The sequence below is a fragment of the Xiphophorus couchianus genome, chromosome 2, assembly GCF_001444195.1.
Source record: "Xiphophorus couchianus chromosome 2, X_couchianus-1.0, whole genome shotgun sequence".
Taxonomy (NCBI): Eukaryota; Metazoa; Chordata; class Actinopteri; order Cyprinodontiformes; family Poeciliidae; genus Xiphophorus; species Xiphophorus couchianus.
Window position 1 is genome coordinate 26,315,916 of NC_040229.1, and position 17,093 is coordinate 26,333,008.

At 40.5% G+C, this 17,093-nt stretch overlaps 1 protein-coding gene across 1 annotated transcript; it reads left to right on the forward strand.

Annotated features, from left to right (window-relative positions):
• The first annotated feature begins 988 nt into the window (after nt 1-988).
• On the forward strand, nt 989-16,931 carry appl2 (adaptor protein, phosphotyrosine interaction, PH domain and leucine zipper containing 2). The gene is made up of 21 exons (XM_028031172.1): nt 989-1,132; nt 2,835-2,933; nt 3,268-3,327; nt 4,903-4,974; nt 5,837-5,924; nt 6,009-6,050; nt 6,156-6,214; nt 6,578-6,724; nt 7,433-7,515; nt 7,906-8,058; nt 10,610-10,798; nt 10,894-10,936; nt 11,185-11,241; nt 11,803-11,897; nt 12,184-12,339; nt 12,537-12,586; nt 12,670-12,844; nt 13,539-13,575; nt 13,666-13,821; nt 13,940-13,987; nt 14,799-16,931. Exons 1-21 carry the CDS (start codon nt 1,076-1,078, stop codon nt 14,928-14,930), a joined length of 1,998 nt encoding a protein of 665 aa, XP_027886973.1. The 5' UTR covers nt 989-1,075; the 3' UTR covers nt 14,931-16,931.
• The last annotated feature ends 162 nt before the right edge of the window (nt 16,932-17,093 follow it).

Genomic DNA, 17,093 nt, shown 5'->3' on the forward strand with positions numbered 1-17,093 from the left:
GCAGTGTTTTGTATGTATGCCAAAATATTCAATATTGCTCTTCTCTGACCAGAGCACATTCTTACCTTTAGAAAATAAGAGATTAAATATTTAAGGGCTGATTATTCAAATTTTAATTCAGAAAAAAAAATTATTTTTTTAAACTTGTACACCAAATATTTTTTTTATGAAACTGAGGCTTTTATCTCATAAAGACTTCGAGGGTCACCCACACACCATACAGGCTCCAACTCTCAATGTTTTTGACCATCATCACAAAACATATTCACTCATTGGCTTTTAATACAGAGAATTTAAAATGTTTTACTGTTTTAATGTTTCATATAGTAGTTTATTTCTGTTTAATAGTGTTTTTGTGTTTTATTTTTTAGTTTTATTTTGTTGAGACTAGTTGCTTTTCTAAAAAATCGGTTGCATTATTTGACTTGAACTTCCACATGTTTACAGTATCTCTCTTGTGCTTGTGACAAACTTTAGATGGGACTTCTTGGCTTACTTAAAAGCAATGTAATATATTGACGTTTGTGGTTGCAAAGTCAGTATTATAAGTGATTAGATCTATTTTTTGATAAAAACGTGTTTAAACACTTTGTCTGCAGAGTTTCCATGTGTTCTTCTCTCACATTTTTATCAATCTGCCACAATAACTGGGTTGATTTTATTTATTACTGAGGGAAATAACATTTAAACGTTCTTCCTAAATTAAGTATTATGTCAAGCTGCTGTAAATCCTGTTGGTAACACAAGGGGGCACTATTAACACTTGTTCCTTGTTCATTTCTAAGCTAGCTCATATTTAGCTAGCTTACACTTGGCCTAAGCTAGGCTTACACTTTAAATCACAATAAATATGAAGCTTCAAAGAATAACATCAAAATCCTAGAAACTATCCTCTCAAAGATTGAGTGCGCCAGTTTTTATTTGTCTATTTCCAGTGAACCTGTGTGGGTAGGTGAGACGCCATCAGAGTACTGCCCCGCAATTTTACGTTGTCACGCTGAGACATCTGGGAAACCGAGTTCTCCTTCTTAGTCTTTCCAGCCCCTCATTCTCGTCTCCTGGTACAGCTAACAAGATGCCGGCCGTACATCACAAACTGCTCCTTGAGGACGCCTTGCAAGACAGTCCTCAGGTACGCCTGCGTGTTTTTGTTTTTTTTTTCTCGTGTGCGGAGACACAGTTATCCCTTTTAGTGCGTTACGAGCGCAGCGGTTAGCTTTACTTTAGCCTAGCCAGTATCCAGGACCCACTGTAGGCGGTTTCCACTGGTCGATGATGAAAGCGTCCAGTTGACACATTGTTATTAGAATGTAATCCCCCGGTGATTTTAGAAACATTTCTCTACCGCGAACACAACCTCTTATGTAAATATCACACGTTCTGTGGCGTGTATTATATTTACAACGCTACCTCTCGTCATTGGGTTGTCTTCATGTGTGTAGTGTACATCCTAAGGCTTCTGTCTCAAACATATAGCTCAGTGTGAATACTACTCTCTGTACAGTTTTATTTTTCCTCTGCGATACGTAGAGTTGGGTTGTAGCCTGCAGCAGAGCCAGTGTTGGCCTGATTCTCAGGGTGTGGGAAAGGTTTCCATCACAGTCTGCAGCAGGGCTGCGTCCCTGACTAATATCGCTACGTTTGCAGGATTTCAGTGCATAGCAAAAGAGTTAAATCAGCTCTGGAGACCCTTGACTTGCTCCCCGGGCTGTTTTCTCTTGTTTGTTGCATCAATCTTGCTTCAAACAGTGTTGCCATCTCTAATGGGTTCTACTTTTAAGTGCAACTCATGCAAGAAGACATATACATGTACATTCCCCCTCGCCCCCTTTTCAGGAAGTTTCCTTCACTAGAATTAGGCCTGAAATAATTTTTTTTTTAAAAAGCCAAGACTGACAATGCTACTAATAATTTCTTTTTAATGTAAGAGGTCTTATCTTTCTTTGAGTGCCAAAAGTCAACTGCTGAGAAATGTAAACAGACCTAACCCTTATGGGCGTGTGCCTTTCTGCTCTCTCTGCATTTCCTTGCTGCACCTGTTTGCTACAATGACTTGGCTCCGTCTTGATTTTTCTTAGTTTGCATAGACGGCCTGTAGTAAAATCTTCATGTCTTTGTTTTCACCTTAACTCAGCTTGTCAGTACCTAATGAAATACCCTCAGTTCGGTCTCTTATCCCCTCTTTAAACTTGCAAGCATATTAATATCATCCAACTTTTCCCACATTTTTACGGATGAAATCTAAAAAGTCTGGTATTCATTTCTACTTTCCCCTCTCCTTTATATTCCTAAATACAATTCTGACCAGCAAAGGACATCTAATTAGCAACTTCATCGTTAAGTGTCGTGTTCTGTGTGCACGTCACACTGATCACATTATAAGACACGGTGGTGGTTACATCATGCTGAGGGGATGATATACAGTTTTCAAATGGACTAGATTAGATTAAGGCACATTCATGTGTTAGAAGGACTGCAGTAAGACTTGGAAAATTGCTGTTCACATACGCTCTCCATCCATAAACTACAATTTTTGGATTTTTTTTATGTACTGGATAAAAATTTAAACCACAGATATTTTTCTTCTCTTGTAAAGTTTAACCTTTCAAGTTTTTCTAGTGTATATTTTTACAAAATAAATCTGATTTACGTTGAGTTATAAAAAAAAAAACAACATATGATCACTGGTTGGATTTCTTTTGAAAATACATCCTGAAATTTCTTAAGTTCAGATCTTGAAACTAATCCTCTCCCTTACTGCGAGTCAGGTGGTAAAGAGATGCAGGGAATTGTTCCACGTTGGCCCTCTTGACGTTCTCTGTGTTGTCCCACAGACCCGCTCCTTGCTGAGTGTGTTTGAGGAAGATGCAGGGAATCTGACGGAGTACACCAACCAGCTGCTGCAGGCCATGCAGAGGGTGTTTGGAGCGCAGGTACCAAAGCGCATACACCGTGTTTAAAAAACTAAGTACAATGTTGTTTGGAATGTATTTTGATGACACTTAACACGGCAAGCTCAGATATTCTGTATAAATTATTAACTTTACAGTTCAACAGCTTAGAATGACGTCTCGCTGCCACAGTCGGACTTGCTTTAACCTGTCGTCCTTTTGTGTCTTCAAATTAAATCTCATGCGAACTTTGATTCATCCCTTATCTCTTCATTTTGTTCATTCCTTTATGATACACAAGGGGAAGCTACATGCTGATCTCTTGTAATTAACCTTTCATAATAAGCAGTGCCTCGTCCTCCTCCTGTCTTTGCAGAGTGAAATGGGACTGGCCACAGAGCAGCTTTCAAAGCAGCTTCTCGACTATGAAAAGAAAGTAAGTTTGCAGACACCTAAGCATAAATATCAAAAAGTTCATCTACGAAGTAACGCTAATGAGTCGACCAAGGCAAAGCTGGACAGAAACAAACAACCTAAGTTTAATTAAAAGTTTCTAAAACTGGGGACAGGCTACAGGACTTTGACAGCACAGGTTTTGAAAAAGACAAAAGTGTTCACACAGACGGGCTGGGTGTGGTTTGGTTTTGACGAGTGAAAGACTGAGGCTCACACGCTTAACCACTGGGCCTGCTGCTGCTTCACAGAAGACAGGATTCTTTTGGACCAATTGGGTGCATTAAAGTCTCGTGGAAACTCTTGTGAGGGTGGAACCAGCAGGTGGCGATAATAGAAAATGTTCTTCTTCAGGCTTCAACTGGGTTATATTTCTGTGACACTCCCCTGTAGAAGGGAAGAGTTGCGATTTCAAATATACTGCAAGTGAGACACGGACAAGTAAATATGAATACGCTGGGTTTGACGTGACTTTAAATGTCGGCTGTGATGTAAAACAATGTTATTTGTTTCTGAACAAACAACTGAAAACTCTTTTCAAATAAACCCTAAATATTTATGATAAATAGTTTGAGGAAAATATTTCATTCAGAAATGCGAATTTGTCAAAACTAAGTTTAATATGCAAATTGTTCAGTTTGTTTTAAAAAGGCCCTTTATGATTTATTGTGTTTTGAATAACAGAGTATCTGGTTTTTTTTAACACGTGATTGAAATCAGTTATGTGATAGTTTGGATGATGCCCACTGCTCTTGTGAAGGTTAAAGGTTACAGGCTAAATTCTCACTGGGTAGCTGAACGTGGAACTCCCCTGTCACCAGGGCCGAATTTACAAAGATGTGGGCCCCTGGGCTGGAAACTGTTTGGTGCCCTATGTCCACAAAAGAAAAGTTATTTCACTAATACAACTTACATCATTTGCATAAACCAGGTAGGAACTGATGACACCAACTGAAGATGCTAGATTTTTTTTTGGTACATCCCTTTGCAAAAAAAAAGAAAGAAAAAAATCAAACACTTTAGTTGTTTATATTCACAAAAATCCCAAAATATTAATACAACTCACATGATATGGGCCTTTGACGCCTATCTAAAGTACAATATTTGCAAAACAGGCATTCATTAAAATAAATAAAATGAATAAAAATCTGTGGGGCCTCCCCAAAAATTGGCGCCCTGGGCTGTTGCCCCTGTAAGCCCTTATTAAAGTCTGGTCCAGAATATTGTAGAAATGGTGTATACAGCGTCTCTATATTCCAGACAGAAGCCCAGTATTGTGACCAGGCTATCATCTAGTGTGGGTGTGAAATGAGAAGTGAAAAATGTTTCTATTATCCCTATTCTAGCACAAAAACAACAAAACAAAACAGAAAGCTGTCTTGTATCCATGAATTTCCTCATTTTGTAGATTTAATACGAAGTCACACAGAAAAAATGTTTTCAAAAGAGAAAAACTAGAGATTCAATTCGAGGTATTCTGACAGGAACTAACGCCCAACTTCCCTACACTTTAGGTTTTCAGAGTTAAACAACTCAAACCGCTTTTCCTTCTGTCTAGAATTTTGCCCTTGGGAAAGGTGACGAAGAGGTCATAACTACACTACAGAGCTTTGCAAAAACCGTTGGAGAGGTAAGGCCCCGTCCTTCTTAGTGTCATTCTGTGGCGGTTCTCCGTAAATCTGTGCACTCACTGAGCGATGATCAACTGCTCCAAACTTATTAGTTGGGCTCTTTATCCCAACTTTATCTCATTATGGGAGATTTTGCACCTGTGCTCCCCTCAGCATCCTGCAGGGAAGGAAAAAAAAAAAAGAGCTTAATAAAAAGACGGACAGATTATCAGTCCTGTGAGACCGGAACTGAGTGGCTAAGCGGGGAGCCGGATGTGATGTGTGTCAGGCTGGATGGATGAACAGAGCGGAGCAGAGCTGCGGGTCGATGGATGGATGCGTAGCTGACTCAGGAGTGTGTGTGCAGGCAGAACAGATGGACTTGTCCCCGTCAGCCATAGGGGTTCAGGAACCTGCCAAGGACTCGCATCGTCAAAGATACAAGGTGTTGACCTTCTACTCCATCGTCCACACCGAGGAAACGAGGCTCAGTTCTGAATCTAATCCAGCCGATCCGCTCCCATCAAGTCAAACCAAATCCACCAGCTTCATCCTTCAAACTTGTTAGTCGTCGGCGTGGAGCTTCTTGATAAGCGCAGAGAATAAAAGAAGGATTTGCTCATCTGTGAGATCCTCTTCCTTTTTCAGGGTAAACAGAAGGATTTTTTTATTATTATCCTTCACATAACCCTCTGTTCCACAGAGTGAAGGCTTTTCTCTGCAGTGAAACCCACTTCGTGATTGAAAATAATCTTTCCTAGCTTGAAAATGTAACCTTCAATAAAAAAAGTAAATGGGAATCCTCCAAGATGTCTGTTGAGGCCTCACTTCCTGTCCTTCTGCTGAGCTTTAATGTGTAATAATTTTTTTTCTTTTTTCCAGCTAAACTCGCTCCATTCCGAGCTGGCCAACCAGATGGCTGACAGCATGGTGTTCCCCCTGATCCAGTTCAGAGAGAAAGACCTCACAGGTGGCCAAATATAAAATGGGAAAAGAAAAAAAAGTTTTCCCACATTTATCTTGGATTATTTAACTAAACTTTCAAACTTTGCAGAGATAAGCACTCTGAAGGAAATATTCGGTATCGCCACTGACGGTAAGCGTCAACTTTTGGTGCTTTCAGAAGCAAATTGCAGGCCTTATTTGCAGATCTAATGTCCCCACTCCTCTTTTCTCTCTTTCTCTCTTTCCTGCTGATCAGAGCATGAGGCGGCTATGGTCAAGTACAGCCGACTGCCCAAGAAGAAGGAGAACGAAAAGGTAGAGTAACCGCAGAGTGCTGATTTAACAAGCTGCAGAAAGCCTAACAGCAGCAGCAGCGCTGCTGTTAATGCAGTGCAAGTGTTCGATGACCATTTGAAACGGTGTGATATGAACAAAAAGCGACCTGCTGCAGAGCTAAATGTGCTCTAAAACTAACACTTCACGTTGAAGAGCAGACGCTGCAGCTGTTAAACATACGAGCGTGTCGGTTTGAATGGACAAGGAAATGGGAGATCGCTCATTTGCATTTTTAAGAGCGTGACGGGTGTTTGCATACAATATGTACAGGAGTGCAAATCTCGATAGCTATACATGTGCAAGGGGTACATTTGCATGCTCAGGCCGATTCTGTTTGGACAGCTGAAGACAGACATGGTGAAGGAGGTGGCCTACACCAGGAGGAAGCAGCACCAGGCCTCGCTGCAGTACTACTGCGCCCTCAACGCCCTGCAGTACCGCAAGAGAGTCGCAATGCTTGAGCCCATGCTGGGATACACTCAGGCGCAGGTACTGACCTTCGAACTGTGTCCGAGGACATTTTGGTGATCGTGCATGTATCCGCAATAAGAGGCAGAAATGTCGCTTTCTAAGTTCCTAAGTTTATTTGCATCGCACATTTCAGCGAGTGCCAAGAAAAACATAATACAGTGTCCAATTACGAAGCAAGCATTTAAACGTTACATTTACATTTTTATGAATCAAAAGCAGCTCTGAACAGGTGAGCTTGTTGCTTTGATTTAAAGGAAGTCAGTGTTTCAGCAGTTTTGTGGAAGTTTGTTCCAAATTAGTAGAGCATAGAAACTGAATGCTGCATCTCCATGTTTGGTTCTGGAGATGAAGAGTAGACTTGAGATACCATGTTTTTATGTCTTTCCCACTTGAAAAGCAGGAAGTCAGTTCTTTGTCTCTCTGATTAACCTAAAATGTTTGCTATAAATTTAACCTTTAACATTAATGTTGAAGTTTTCTTTGCCACCCCAAATAGCAGATTTAATCTACTTAAATTAAAGTGATTGATGATGATTTCACAATTTTTACAGCACTAGAGCAATAAATGATTTATTTATACAATAAATAAATCTACCATCACTGCAGCTAGCAACTGTGTCTTATTGGCAAGAAGAAAAAATGAGTATAAAGACATTTTAATTGCAGAGCCACACAGGAAATGTGTCGTAATAGCTAACTATGACTCTGTTATGTGTTCACTCACAGATCAGCTTTTTCAAGAAGGGCCTTGAGCTTGTGTCAAAGAAGATGGAAAGCTTTCTCTCCTCAGTGTCCAACATGGCCCAAAAGTAATTAACTTTAACATTCAATGTGTGCAACTGATGAAGCACAACTTTGGCTCTTAATATCTTGCAAATGTTTGAAAAATCATTGAATCTTTCCACTTATCGTCACATCACAACCACAAACCTTTATCGTATTTATTAGATTTTAAGAGAGTAATGTACGCAAACGGCTGCCGCACTTTTCAGACTTTCATTTGAAAAACATTTTGAAAACCACGTAAATCAGTCTCACTTCCTCACAACGATACACTTCTATTTTAGTCCTCCCCCCAAAAAATCCAGGAAAGCTTATAGTTACAATGTGACACCGTGTGGAAAAACTCAGGAGTGTGAACATTTTGGATTTAGTAAGTTGAGATGTCTTCCCTTTAAAAGTGTAATTTTTCTGTCCAGTATCCAGAAGCAGCTGGACGCTGAGGCCGAGACCATGCGCATGGCGCAGAAGGAGTTTCTGTCTGTGGAAGACACCGTGTATATGCCAGATAAGGAAACTGAAACCGTCAATCGCACTCTTATCCAGAAGGCTGGCTACCTCAACATTAGGAAGTAAGACAGGTTGTATCTAAAATGAAGGTCTTCAAATGTCTTAGACTCATAAAAAATGCAAGTTGGTCTTGAATACATTAACCGCAGGTCTTAAATTTTTAGCGTGGCAAGACTATTTAATCTCAAATGTACGTTTTTGTCAGGAAAAAGTTTGAGTCGCACGTAAACATCTTCATTGTGCTCTGTGACTGCAGGCGGTTGAGGCTACTGCTAACTAGCTGCTAATATACCCTGTTTAGCTAGCTGTTTATTATGGGTAAGTGCAAATGTATTTCCAGTTGGCAGGACGTTTGTTTTTGCCACAGGCTTATTTCTGTAACCAACCAATATAAGGCCAGGTGCGTTATGTGCAAAAAAATGTAATTCAAGGTGGCATTCTGTGTTCTTAGAAATGTGACTTGCTGAAACCTGCAGATACCCTGTAAGATTAATTACCATAATTTTGACCCTATCTGAGCTCCAGGGATGTTTCCTGGTTATTAGTGACTGATGGTATTCTGTTGGCTAGGCTATAAAGGCAGCCTTTCTCTCCCCCTCCCCACCCCCCCCCATTAATATGCAGAAAACATAAAGGAGAGAAACAATAAGTGTCAAAGAAGACGAGGTGGGTCAGATAATATGGTGACGGCGTGCTTTGCCAGCGTATTGTAGAGCAGATGTATGAGAAGGGAAACTTCCTTAACGGCCAGAGGAGATAAAACCGCGGCGTGGCGCGCGTTGTGATTTAGTGAAATGCCAGCGCTGTCAAACCCCGTCGCTCCCTCGTATACATCAAAGCACTCTGATAAATGTCTGTGTCCCCAAAGGAAAAAGGTTTCCCAGAACACCAGTCACTCTGTACATCAAGTGCAACCTCAAATTCTTTGATGGAACTGAGGGCAAATGAGCTCCGCCGTTTGCAATGGTTTCTTAGTATTTAGTGTTTGAGTCACAGAGTCCACCGGGAGCCACGCACCTCAGCATTTATCCAAGATTATCTAAGCATTTCTGGTTATTTTGCAACCAGGACGTAGAAGGAGAAAAAAGGAACACCGATGACTAATTCATGTGAATCACACACCTGTAGTTTAGAAATCCATAGATTAATGGATTTCATAAACATGTAGATGACAATCCATTTAATAAATTACAGTATTAATGAAAAGTTAATCTGAGTAATTCAAGTCACTCAGTTCTCTGCAACAAGGGGGAGAGTATTATGTAAAAATGACCTTTTGTTATGTGTTCCCTGATCAAAACTATACCTGGGGTTCCTCCGGACTAGCGGCAGCAGCAATCAGCAAACACCTGATGGAACTGTGCGTCTGCTTAGCTCTTCATACAAACTACTTCTCAGTGTAAAGCTCCTAAGAACATCTGTAAACGAGACGATGGAGGAGAGATTATGTGTTTAAGGCCGAGTGTCGGAAAAAGTTGGCGTTTCTTAAAGACACAGAGGCCAATTTCCTGGCATCAAATTGTGAAGTCATGTTTGAGATATGCAACATTTTTATAACTGAAGGTAACAGTTACTTGATTGTGCTACAAAGTGGCAATATGTGCCTAGAAAATATATAATCAATCAAGTTCAATCAAAAACATCATGAAACTTATACTGCAATTCTATATAAAAAAAAGGGTAAAAAATATTAAATAGCTGAATTAATTAACAGCCCAGAGTGGTATGGCTTGGTGTAAGCTTAAGTTGTTTTTCTAAGTGAGACTAGAAAGAAGTAGTCAGTATTCAAGGAGCACAACGTATTTGAAATCTGTAGGCTCTGCAAGAACACAGGGCCCACAGGAAAAAACTGAAGTGGAAAAACTCAATTTAAGAATCTTAATGGGGCAAATACCCTTTAGCATTCAGAATTTGTTTAATACCCTGGAAAATTTCTTTACACAAAGTTATAAGCATTCCTGAGTCAGTTGTGCATCAGAACTGATATTAGCGCTGAGCTAATCATCATTTATATTGCTGAAATTTATCAGGCACTCACTGCGATTAATATTTCAGTTTCCATGTGGAAACTGCTGACAGGTAAATGATCAGGACAAATGACTTTTGCATCAGAGGTGTCTCAAACTTAGTTTTAGAAAGCCAAACAGGTGTTATTATCCTGCGGGCGGATCTTAATGACTTCCTGTTAGTCCTGGCTGAAGCTTTATTGCTGAACGCTCCGTTCATGTCCAATAAGGCTCTTTATAATGACAAAACACATCATTAGTTGTGTTCGCGAAACAAATATTAACCAGACTGGGTGAATCACTGCTGGAAACTTGCACTAATGTTAGTTTTCATGCAAATGCAAATTAAGATATTTTCTATATGTGATTTAAAAAAAATATTATTTCATTCTTCCTCACTTCCAAATGTCCAAATTGTACTTCATGTTTGTCAGAATCCAAAAGGTTTTAGTCAGTATTAAGCCACTGCTGAAATGTAAATAAAAGAAATGGATGGATGATGTGATTATAGCCATTCTGTAGATCCTCCTGTTTGTATAGGTTATCACAAAAACAATAAAATGTTGATATACATACTCATACTGTGGTCGTTCTTCCCGTTTCCCAGTAAAACAGGCCTGGTGACCACAGCCTGGGATCGACTCTTCTTCTTCACCCAGGGAGGAAACCTCATGTGCCAGCCTCGAGGGGCCGTGGCGGGGGGCATGGTGCTGGACCTGGACAACAGCTCCGTCATGGCGGTGGAGTGCGAGGACAGACGTTACTGCTTCCAGATAACCTCCCCTTCAGGAAAGACGTACGCGTGCCCCTCCCTTCTGACAATTACAAGCAAGCCAAAAATACGATCAAACTTGGTTTTAATTGCCTCCGCTATTGTTCACGCCCCCCCAGGTCGATGATTCTACAAGCTGAGAGCAAAAAGGAGTACGAGGAGGTCAGTGTGAAAGAGGAGGCAGCTTAAACGTCGGTTTGTTTGATCTTCATCACAGAGAGATGTGCTGCTACGGGTATCCGTCACGGGACAATGGAGATGCTGTCAGGCGTCGTTTGTGTGGTTTTCATCATTGTTTTGCTCGGACACATCTGAGTGGTCTCTGACAGCTGGTATCAGTCGAGTTATTTTAGGGGAAGTCGTGACGGAACTAGAGGGAGGTCTAATGTGTGTGTGTGTTTGTTTCTTAGTGGATTTGCACTGTGAACAACATCTCCAGGCAGATCTACCTGACGGATAACCCAGAGGTAAATGCACAATTTGAATTTTAAAAATGTTAAACAGAGCAGCAATTATCCCACCATCCCTGTTTGTAGAGCACAATGCTGAGATTTTACACTTTTCACTTTTTTAAATTCAATAACGGCATGTAATTTTCTTCCTGCTTTACAGTTGTGCTCCTTTGTGTTAGTCCATCACATATAATATCTGTAAAATACATCAAAGTTTCTAAAAGAATACTTTGGTAAGGTCCTGTATTACAGATTTTAGACTCTATCAGTGTGTCACTAATGACAGTAGTCCTGCATTTCTCAGAATCAAATCTCACCAGCCCAATTCCATGCACACATTGGTGGCAAATTGTTCAGATTGAGAGCAATAAATAGAAATGAGACAGTTTGGAGGAGCTTAAACATGGTGAGCTAAGCAGCAGATGGAGAACAAATTTAGAATTAACTAATTTAATAAAACATCACAGCTTCAGCCTCTCAACACAGCCCGTTTTGTCTCATTTATCTTCTGTATTTTGCTCTCTACAGTCTAATCCTGATTTATGCTAATCATTGAAAGGCTTTGCTCCTCTTTAGGCCGTCGCTATCAGATTGAACCAAACCGCCATACAGGCAGTCACTCCGATCACCAGCTTTGAGAAGAGACAAGAAGGTTCACCCAACCCCGACAGGTCAGTACCACACTTTAAAACACACTGCTATATTTAGAGAACTGCTTAGTACAGCTTGTTGTTATTATTGCCAAATTGTTGCAAACTGACATAGTTCTCCTATAAGACGTTTTTCTGTTGAACAGGATGAAGTCGGTATTGGCCAAAAGACCTTTTTGACATTGCTTTGTTGAACATTTCAGTCAACACAAAGATGTGCTTGCTGGAAGTCTGAGAAATAAAAGTGAGCTTACTTTTAGTGAGTTCATTCCCTGAAGCTCAGTCGTCCTTTGTCCTGTCCTTTCAGAGCCAAGCCGGGAGGTGCTCAACCTGCTGGAAGCGATTCCCAGAAAACAGGGGCCGCTCCAGAACCAGAGGACCTGATCGCTCCTGGGACGCCCATTCAGTTCGACATCATGCTCCCGGCGTCTGAGTTCCAGGACCAGAACAGAGCCGGGGGGAGGTGAGGACAGGACAGCCGCATGATTATGCTTGTTTATCCATATGCAGGCAGGGGGTGAGGCACTGCTAATTTTCCCCAAACACTGGCCCCACTGAGTTGATTACATCATTTCCAGGAAACTGAGATCTTCATAATGACCTTTGCAGGGGGTTAACTGCTTCTTTGTTTTGCTGATGCATGTGCTTGCATCGTTACAGGCGGACGAACCCTTTTGGGGAAACAGAAGAGTGTTCAGCAGAGAGCGATGGTAACCTTAGTCTTGTTCCACGTGCCCCATTAAGACACTGTTAATGTTAAACTGTTGTAAATGATGTCTGTTTACCTCTGCAGACTCCCTCCTGCAGCAGGTGTTCGCCGTGCGCTTCCTGGGCTCCATGGCCGTTCGGTGCGGAAACAACCAGGAGGTGATTTACGAGGCCATGAGGCAGGTGCTGGCGGCCCGCGCCATCCACAACATCTTCAGGACCACCGAGGCCCACCTCATGGTCACCAGCAGCAGCCTCAGGTATTTCTGTTTGTTCTTTTTGTTTGTTTTTTGAGAGAGAGTTACATCATAAATGCATTAAAAAAAAACACACAAACAAAACAAGCTCCTTTATCCGGTGAGGAAATAAACTCTTTATCCTCTGTTTTTGACATACATTATTAAAAAGCATCAATTAGGCAGTTTTTCATTTTAAGAACCATTCAAAATGCAGAAAATCAAAACAGGCAAAAATGTTGGGAAAAAAAATACCGGGCACATGAATATTCTTTAATTTCATAAAATAAAGTACAAACTAGAGCGTAAGCAACTGATGAGATTTTCCTCTTTTTTCTTTTTCCGAAGCGCTCTTTCCACCCCCGATATAATTCTTCCCTGAGTGGTGAACCATAATCATCCATGTGACACATTTGCCTTAATAATCACATTTCTAGCATTAAAGCTTAGGTGGATGCAGTTTTTGTCTGGTTTTAACAAAAACTAAATAGCTGAACAGCATTAAGGTAGCACAAGCTGCATCATTCATATTTTCTCTTTTTGTAACACGGAGTTTTGTAAAACTTTGACTTATCAAGCCATTTTTCTCTTGATGCCTCTACAAAGTATTTGTATCATTCTTAAAAATGACAAGATAAAAACATGGTTACAACTGAAAGTGGGGAAAAAAAAGGCAAAAACTTCCTAAAAGAAAAGCATTTTCTTTTCTCCTTCACAGGTTGATTGACCCACAAACTCAAGTAACAAGAATAAGCGTAAGCATGCCCTAAAAATCGGGTCGTTGCTTTTAATTAAAGGCTCCCGTCATGCTGTCTGCACCACGTTAATACCTTTTATTTCCTCAGTTCCAGCTAGAAGAGGTGTGCCAGTTCGCAGCCCATCAGGAGAACGGGAGGCTGATGGGGTTTGTGGTCGAGGGGAGAGACTGGAGCGACGGGAACGAGGAGGGAGAGCCGTCGTTCAGCGCCTTTGTCTTTGAGAGCAACACGGAGGGCGAAAAGGTTTGGCTCCTCTCTTCCCCCCAAAATACGTGTTTTTGTTTTTCTGCTCGAGTTCAGACTCATGCTCACTGATGCTGAAAGTGTGTAATTAGTTCTGCTCTCTTCCTTTCATTCACAGATATGTTACACCATAAACTTGGCAAAGGAGATTACAGAAGCAAAGAAGGTAAATGTGTTATTATGGGAAACGGAAGGCAAATCGAAATCCAGGATGTCATGCTTGATTCTTTTGATTAATTCTATTTTTTTTATATAAAAGCATGAAGGGAGGCGACAGTTTTATATCCATGTCAGGACTGAGATGACTCCTTTATGTTTAGATTTTCAGCATTGAAAATAATTTAGTTTGAAGTGAATGATGATTTGAATAAAGATAAGACTAAATGTCTCCACTAGAGGGAGCACCTGGAACGTAAACTAGAGTGAAAGAAAATTTCCCTGGAACCTTTTCACATTTTCAGAACCAAACTCATTTGCAGTGCATAGTTGTGACATGAAAATAAATGTAATCAGCTCCTCTAAGCCAATATCATGTAGCAACTCTAACCATGCGTTAACATTTGTCTCTACTAGTGTGGGACACCTACAGACTCAGATTTCCGTCCACTACTGCACCATACTCTTTCAGGTTTCTGATGAACCAAGCAGTGCTATTTGAGATGCTCAAAGGTTGGAGATATAGTCTTATAACCTAACCGTAACCCTGCTTTAAACGTCTCCACATACTTTCTCCCCGACCTGTGTCCCTTGGTCTTCATGACTCTGTTTGTTCACTAAGAAACTTTCCTATCTAGACAACTTCCAATGCCAGAGCTGGTTGCATTGGATTTTATTTATGGATGTCAGAGTAAAGGAGGCGAAAAATAAAAGCAAACAAAAAAAATATGTTGACATCTGACTGACAAAATGTGAAAACTTGCGTTTTGTAAGTCAGTGGACTTACACTGACACATTGTATGATTCTGATTCCGTTAAAGGATCCAGAGGCCCTGGCCGAGCTGATGAAGAACATGCCTCTGACCAACGACGGCAAGTTCCTTCTTCTGGAACCCGAGACGGGCGACTCGAACAGCGGAGAGAACCAAGAAGACCTGGAGTCTGAGGCCTAGTCGTCATTAGAACATTCCCTTTTCTCCAGAAAACAAACAAAACAAAAACCAGGTTTCATTACGACCTCCCCGCCCCTAACTCTAGCACTGTAACACCATCCCAAAATCGCAGGGTTCATTCCCAGCCTGTGCAGCCACATCTCCAGATTAAGACATGGAGACATGGCGTTTGACCAGAAACAAAAGTCAAATCCATCTCTTTGGTGTTCAGTATCATCTGTTCCATGCTTACATTAGTATGGATCTTTGAAGTTCTTAATTTCCTTGTGCACTATTTTAAACAGCATGCACGTCCTAAGGTCCTGCGCCTTGATTGGTCCTGGTGGTGATTCATTTACTTCAGCTTAGGTTTACATTTGTTTCAGCTTCTCATAGTGTGAGGGTGTTTGTGTATGGAAAGACTTGTAAACCTGCAAGTAATTAATCTCTTTTGGCATTTTTTTTTTCTTTCCTGAACGAAAAAATATTGCACTTTTAAGGTTAAGCACTAATTCATACAGCAAAAGAAGCTAAATGCGTGGAAAAAAAAGAAAGTTTAGACAATGTTGGTTGCTTTTGCTCGCAGTGACTATAGCGGTTTATTATAATCAGCCATAAAATATGGGGCAGGAGAGAAAATGTTTTGCTCTCTCTCCACAAACTTGAACGCATCTTAAGCATTCCTGGTGAGCTATATTAACGTCATGCTCGAAGTAGTTTCCCACTACCTGCATAAAAACAAATCTGAGGATAATCTGTCTGCAACATCCTCATTGAGAACCCCCTCCAAAAAAAAAAAAAAAACAACTCTACGCTCCATTCCTCTGAGTCGTGTGTAAATATGATTTGTCAGAGTGTCTATTTGCCATTTGATCTGCGTGTGTGTGCAGGGACTGTTGCGGTTCATGAATAAATGACACTGTCTCCACTTGTAGAAGATTAAAGCCTCTGTTCTGAGTACCGAACAGTAACACAAGAGGAAACTCCACTCAAAGTTTCTCCCTTAATGCATGAAAGAAGACCCAGAAACGGCCGCTTCGCATGTTTCAAAGCACAAGAGCTGAAAGCGTAGTTATCTGTGGGAATGTTGGACATTTTTTGCCGTTTGATCTTATTTCAGCAGATAAACTGTAAACGATGGAGACTTTGTACAGATAAGAACAGAACCTGACCTTGAATGTTACATTAAATGGTTTTGTTTAGCGTATGTTACCAACAATGTAAGAGGGTTACAGGCACTAATTGATTTAGAACTGGTTTTTCTACTATACCAGTTAGCGTAAAAGTGAAAGGTTAGCATACACTCACTTCACGGATGAATTTAACAGGTTTTGGCCTTAAGTGATGCATTTGAGCTGTTCTTTTTCATCAGTTCATTTTAAAACTAGAACCATCCAGGCCTTTTTTTTGTCCAGCCTAGTCATAAAACCTTAATTCAAAAAAATATTTACCTTGTTGATGTGGGAAGCTGCATATGCCTGGACCAGGTGCTTTTTTCTCCTCCCAAAATAAAGATTATCAAATGCAAGTATCCAAAAGGGTTAATATTTCATCCTCTATGTATAGTTTTAACCCTTTGGGGTATAAAGAAATTGAAGACACAGTCTTGTTTTTCAAATAAAATTTGCAAATCCTTCAACCCTGAGATGAAGAACCACCCAAATGCGTCCTTAAAGGTTCCAAATTAACCAGACATTCATGTCCCTTGTGAGCGTACATGATCTTTTCCACCGGAGCTATACATAGTTAAGACAAAGTTCATTTAGGAAAATGTGCATATCAGCTTTCACAAGGCCTATTGAAGTTTAGCTCTTATCAGGTGATGCACAGACAAATGCAAGGCAAGGAGAAATTAAAGCGAATCAGCCAACAGGGATTGCAAAAAAAAAAAAAAAAATTCTGACTTTGAGGAATGTAGACGTTGGTGAAGTTGGGGGAAATTTATTTAGTTACATGTACGACTGCAAAAAAAAAAAAAGTAGCAGGTAATGCCTGATCTGGTACTAGTTTGTGTAAATGAATTCACAATATCAGTGGAAGGTGAAAAGGTAGAGAAAATTGACATCTACAGATGAAACTCTATGAAGACGCCTCCTTTAAGAATGGCCTGCTTCTCAAGACTCCAGAAACCACAAGCCACTAACTGAACCTTCTCAAATATCAGGCGCTCCTTTTTTCTGTTGC

Bases quoted from the DNA above. Each gene is read 5' to 3' on its own strand.
- appl2 (XM_028031172.1), top strand. From the start codon at position 1,076: ATGCCGGCCGTACATCACAAACTGCTCCTTGAGGACGCCTTGCAAGAC. The intron at 3,328-4,902 runs GTAAGTTTGCAG...CCTTCTGTCTAG, and splicing joins TTCTCGACTATGAAAAGAAA to AATTTTGCCCTTGGGAAAGG. The intron at 11,898-12,183 runs GTCAGTACCACA...CTGTCCTTTCAG, and splicing joins GGTTCACCCAACCCCGACAG to AGCCAAGCCGGGAGGTGCTC.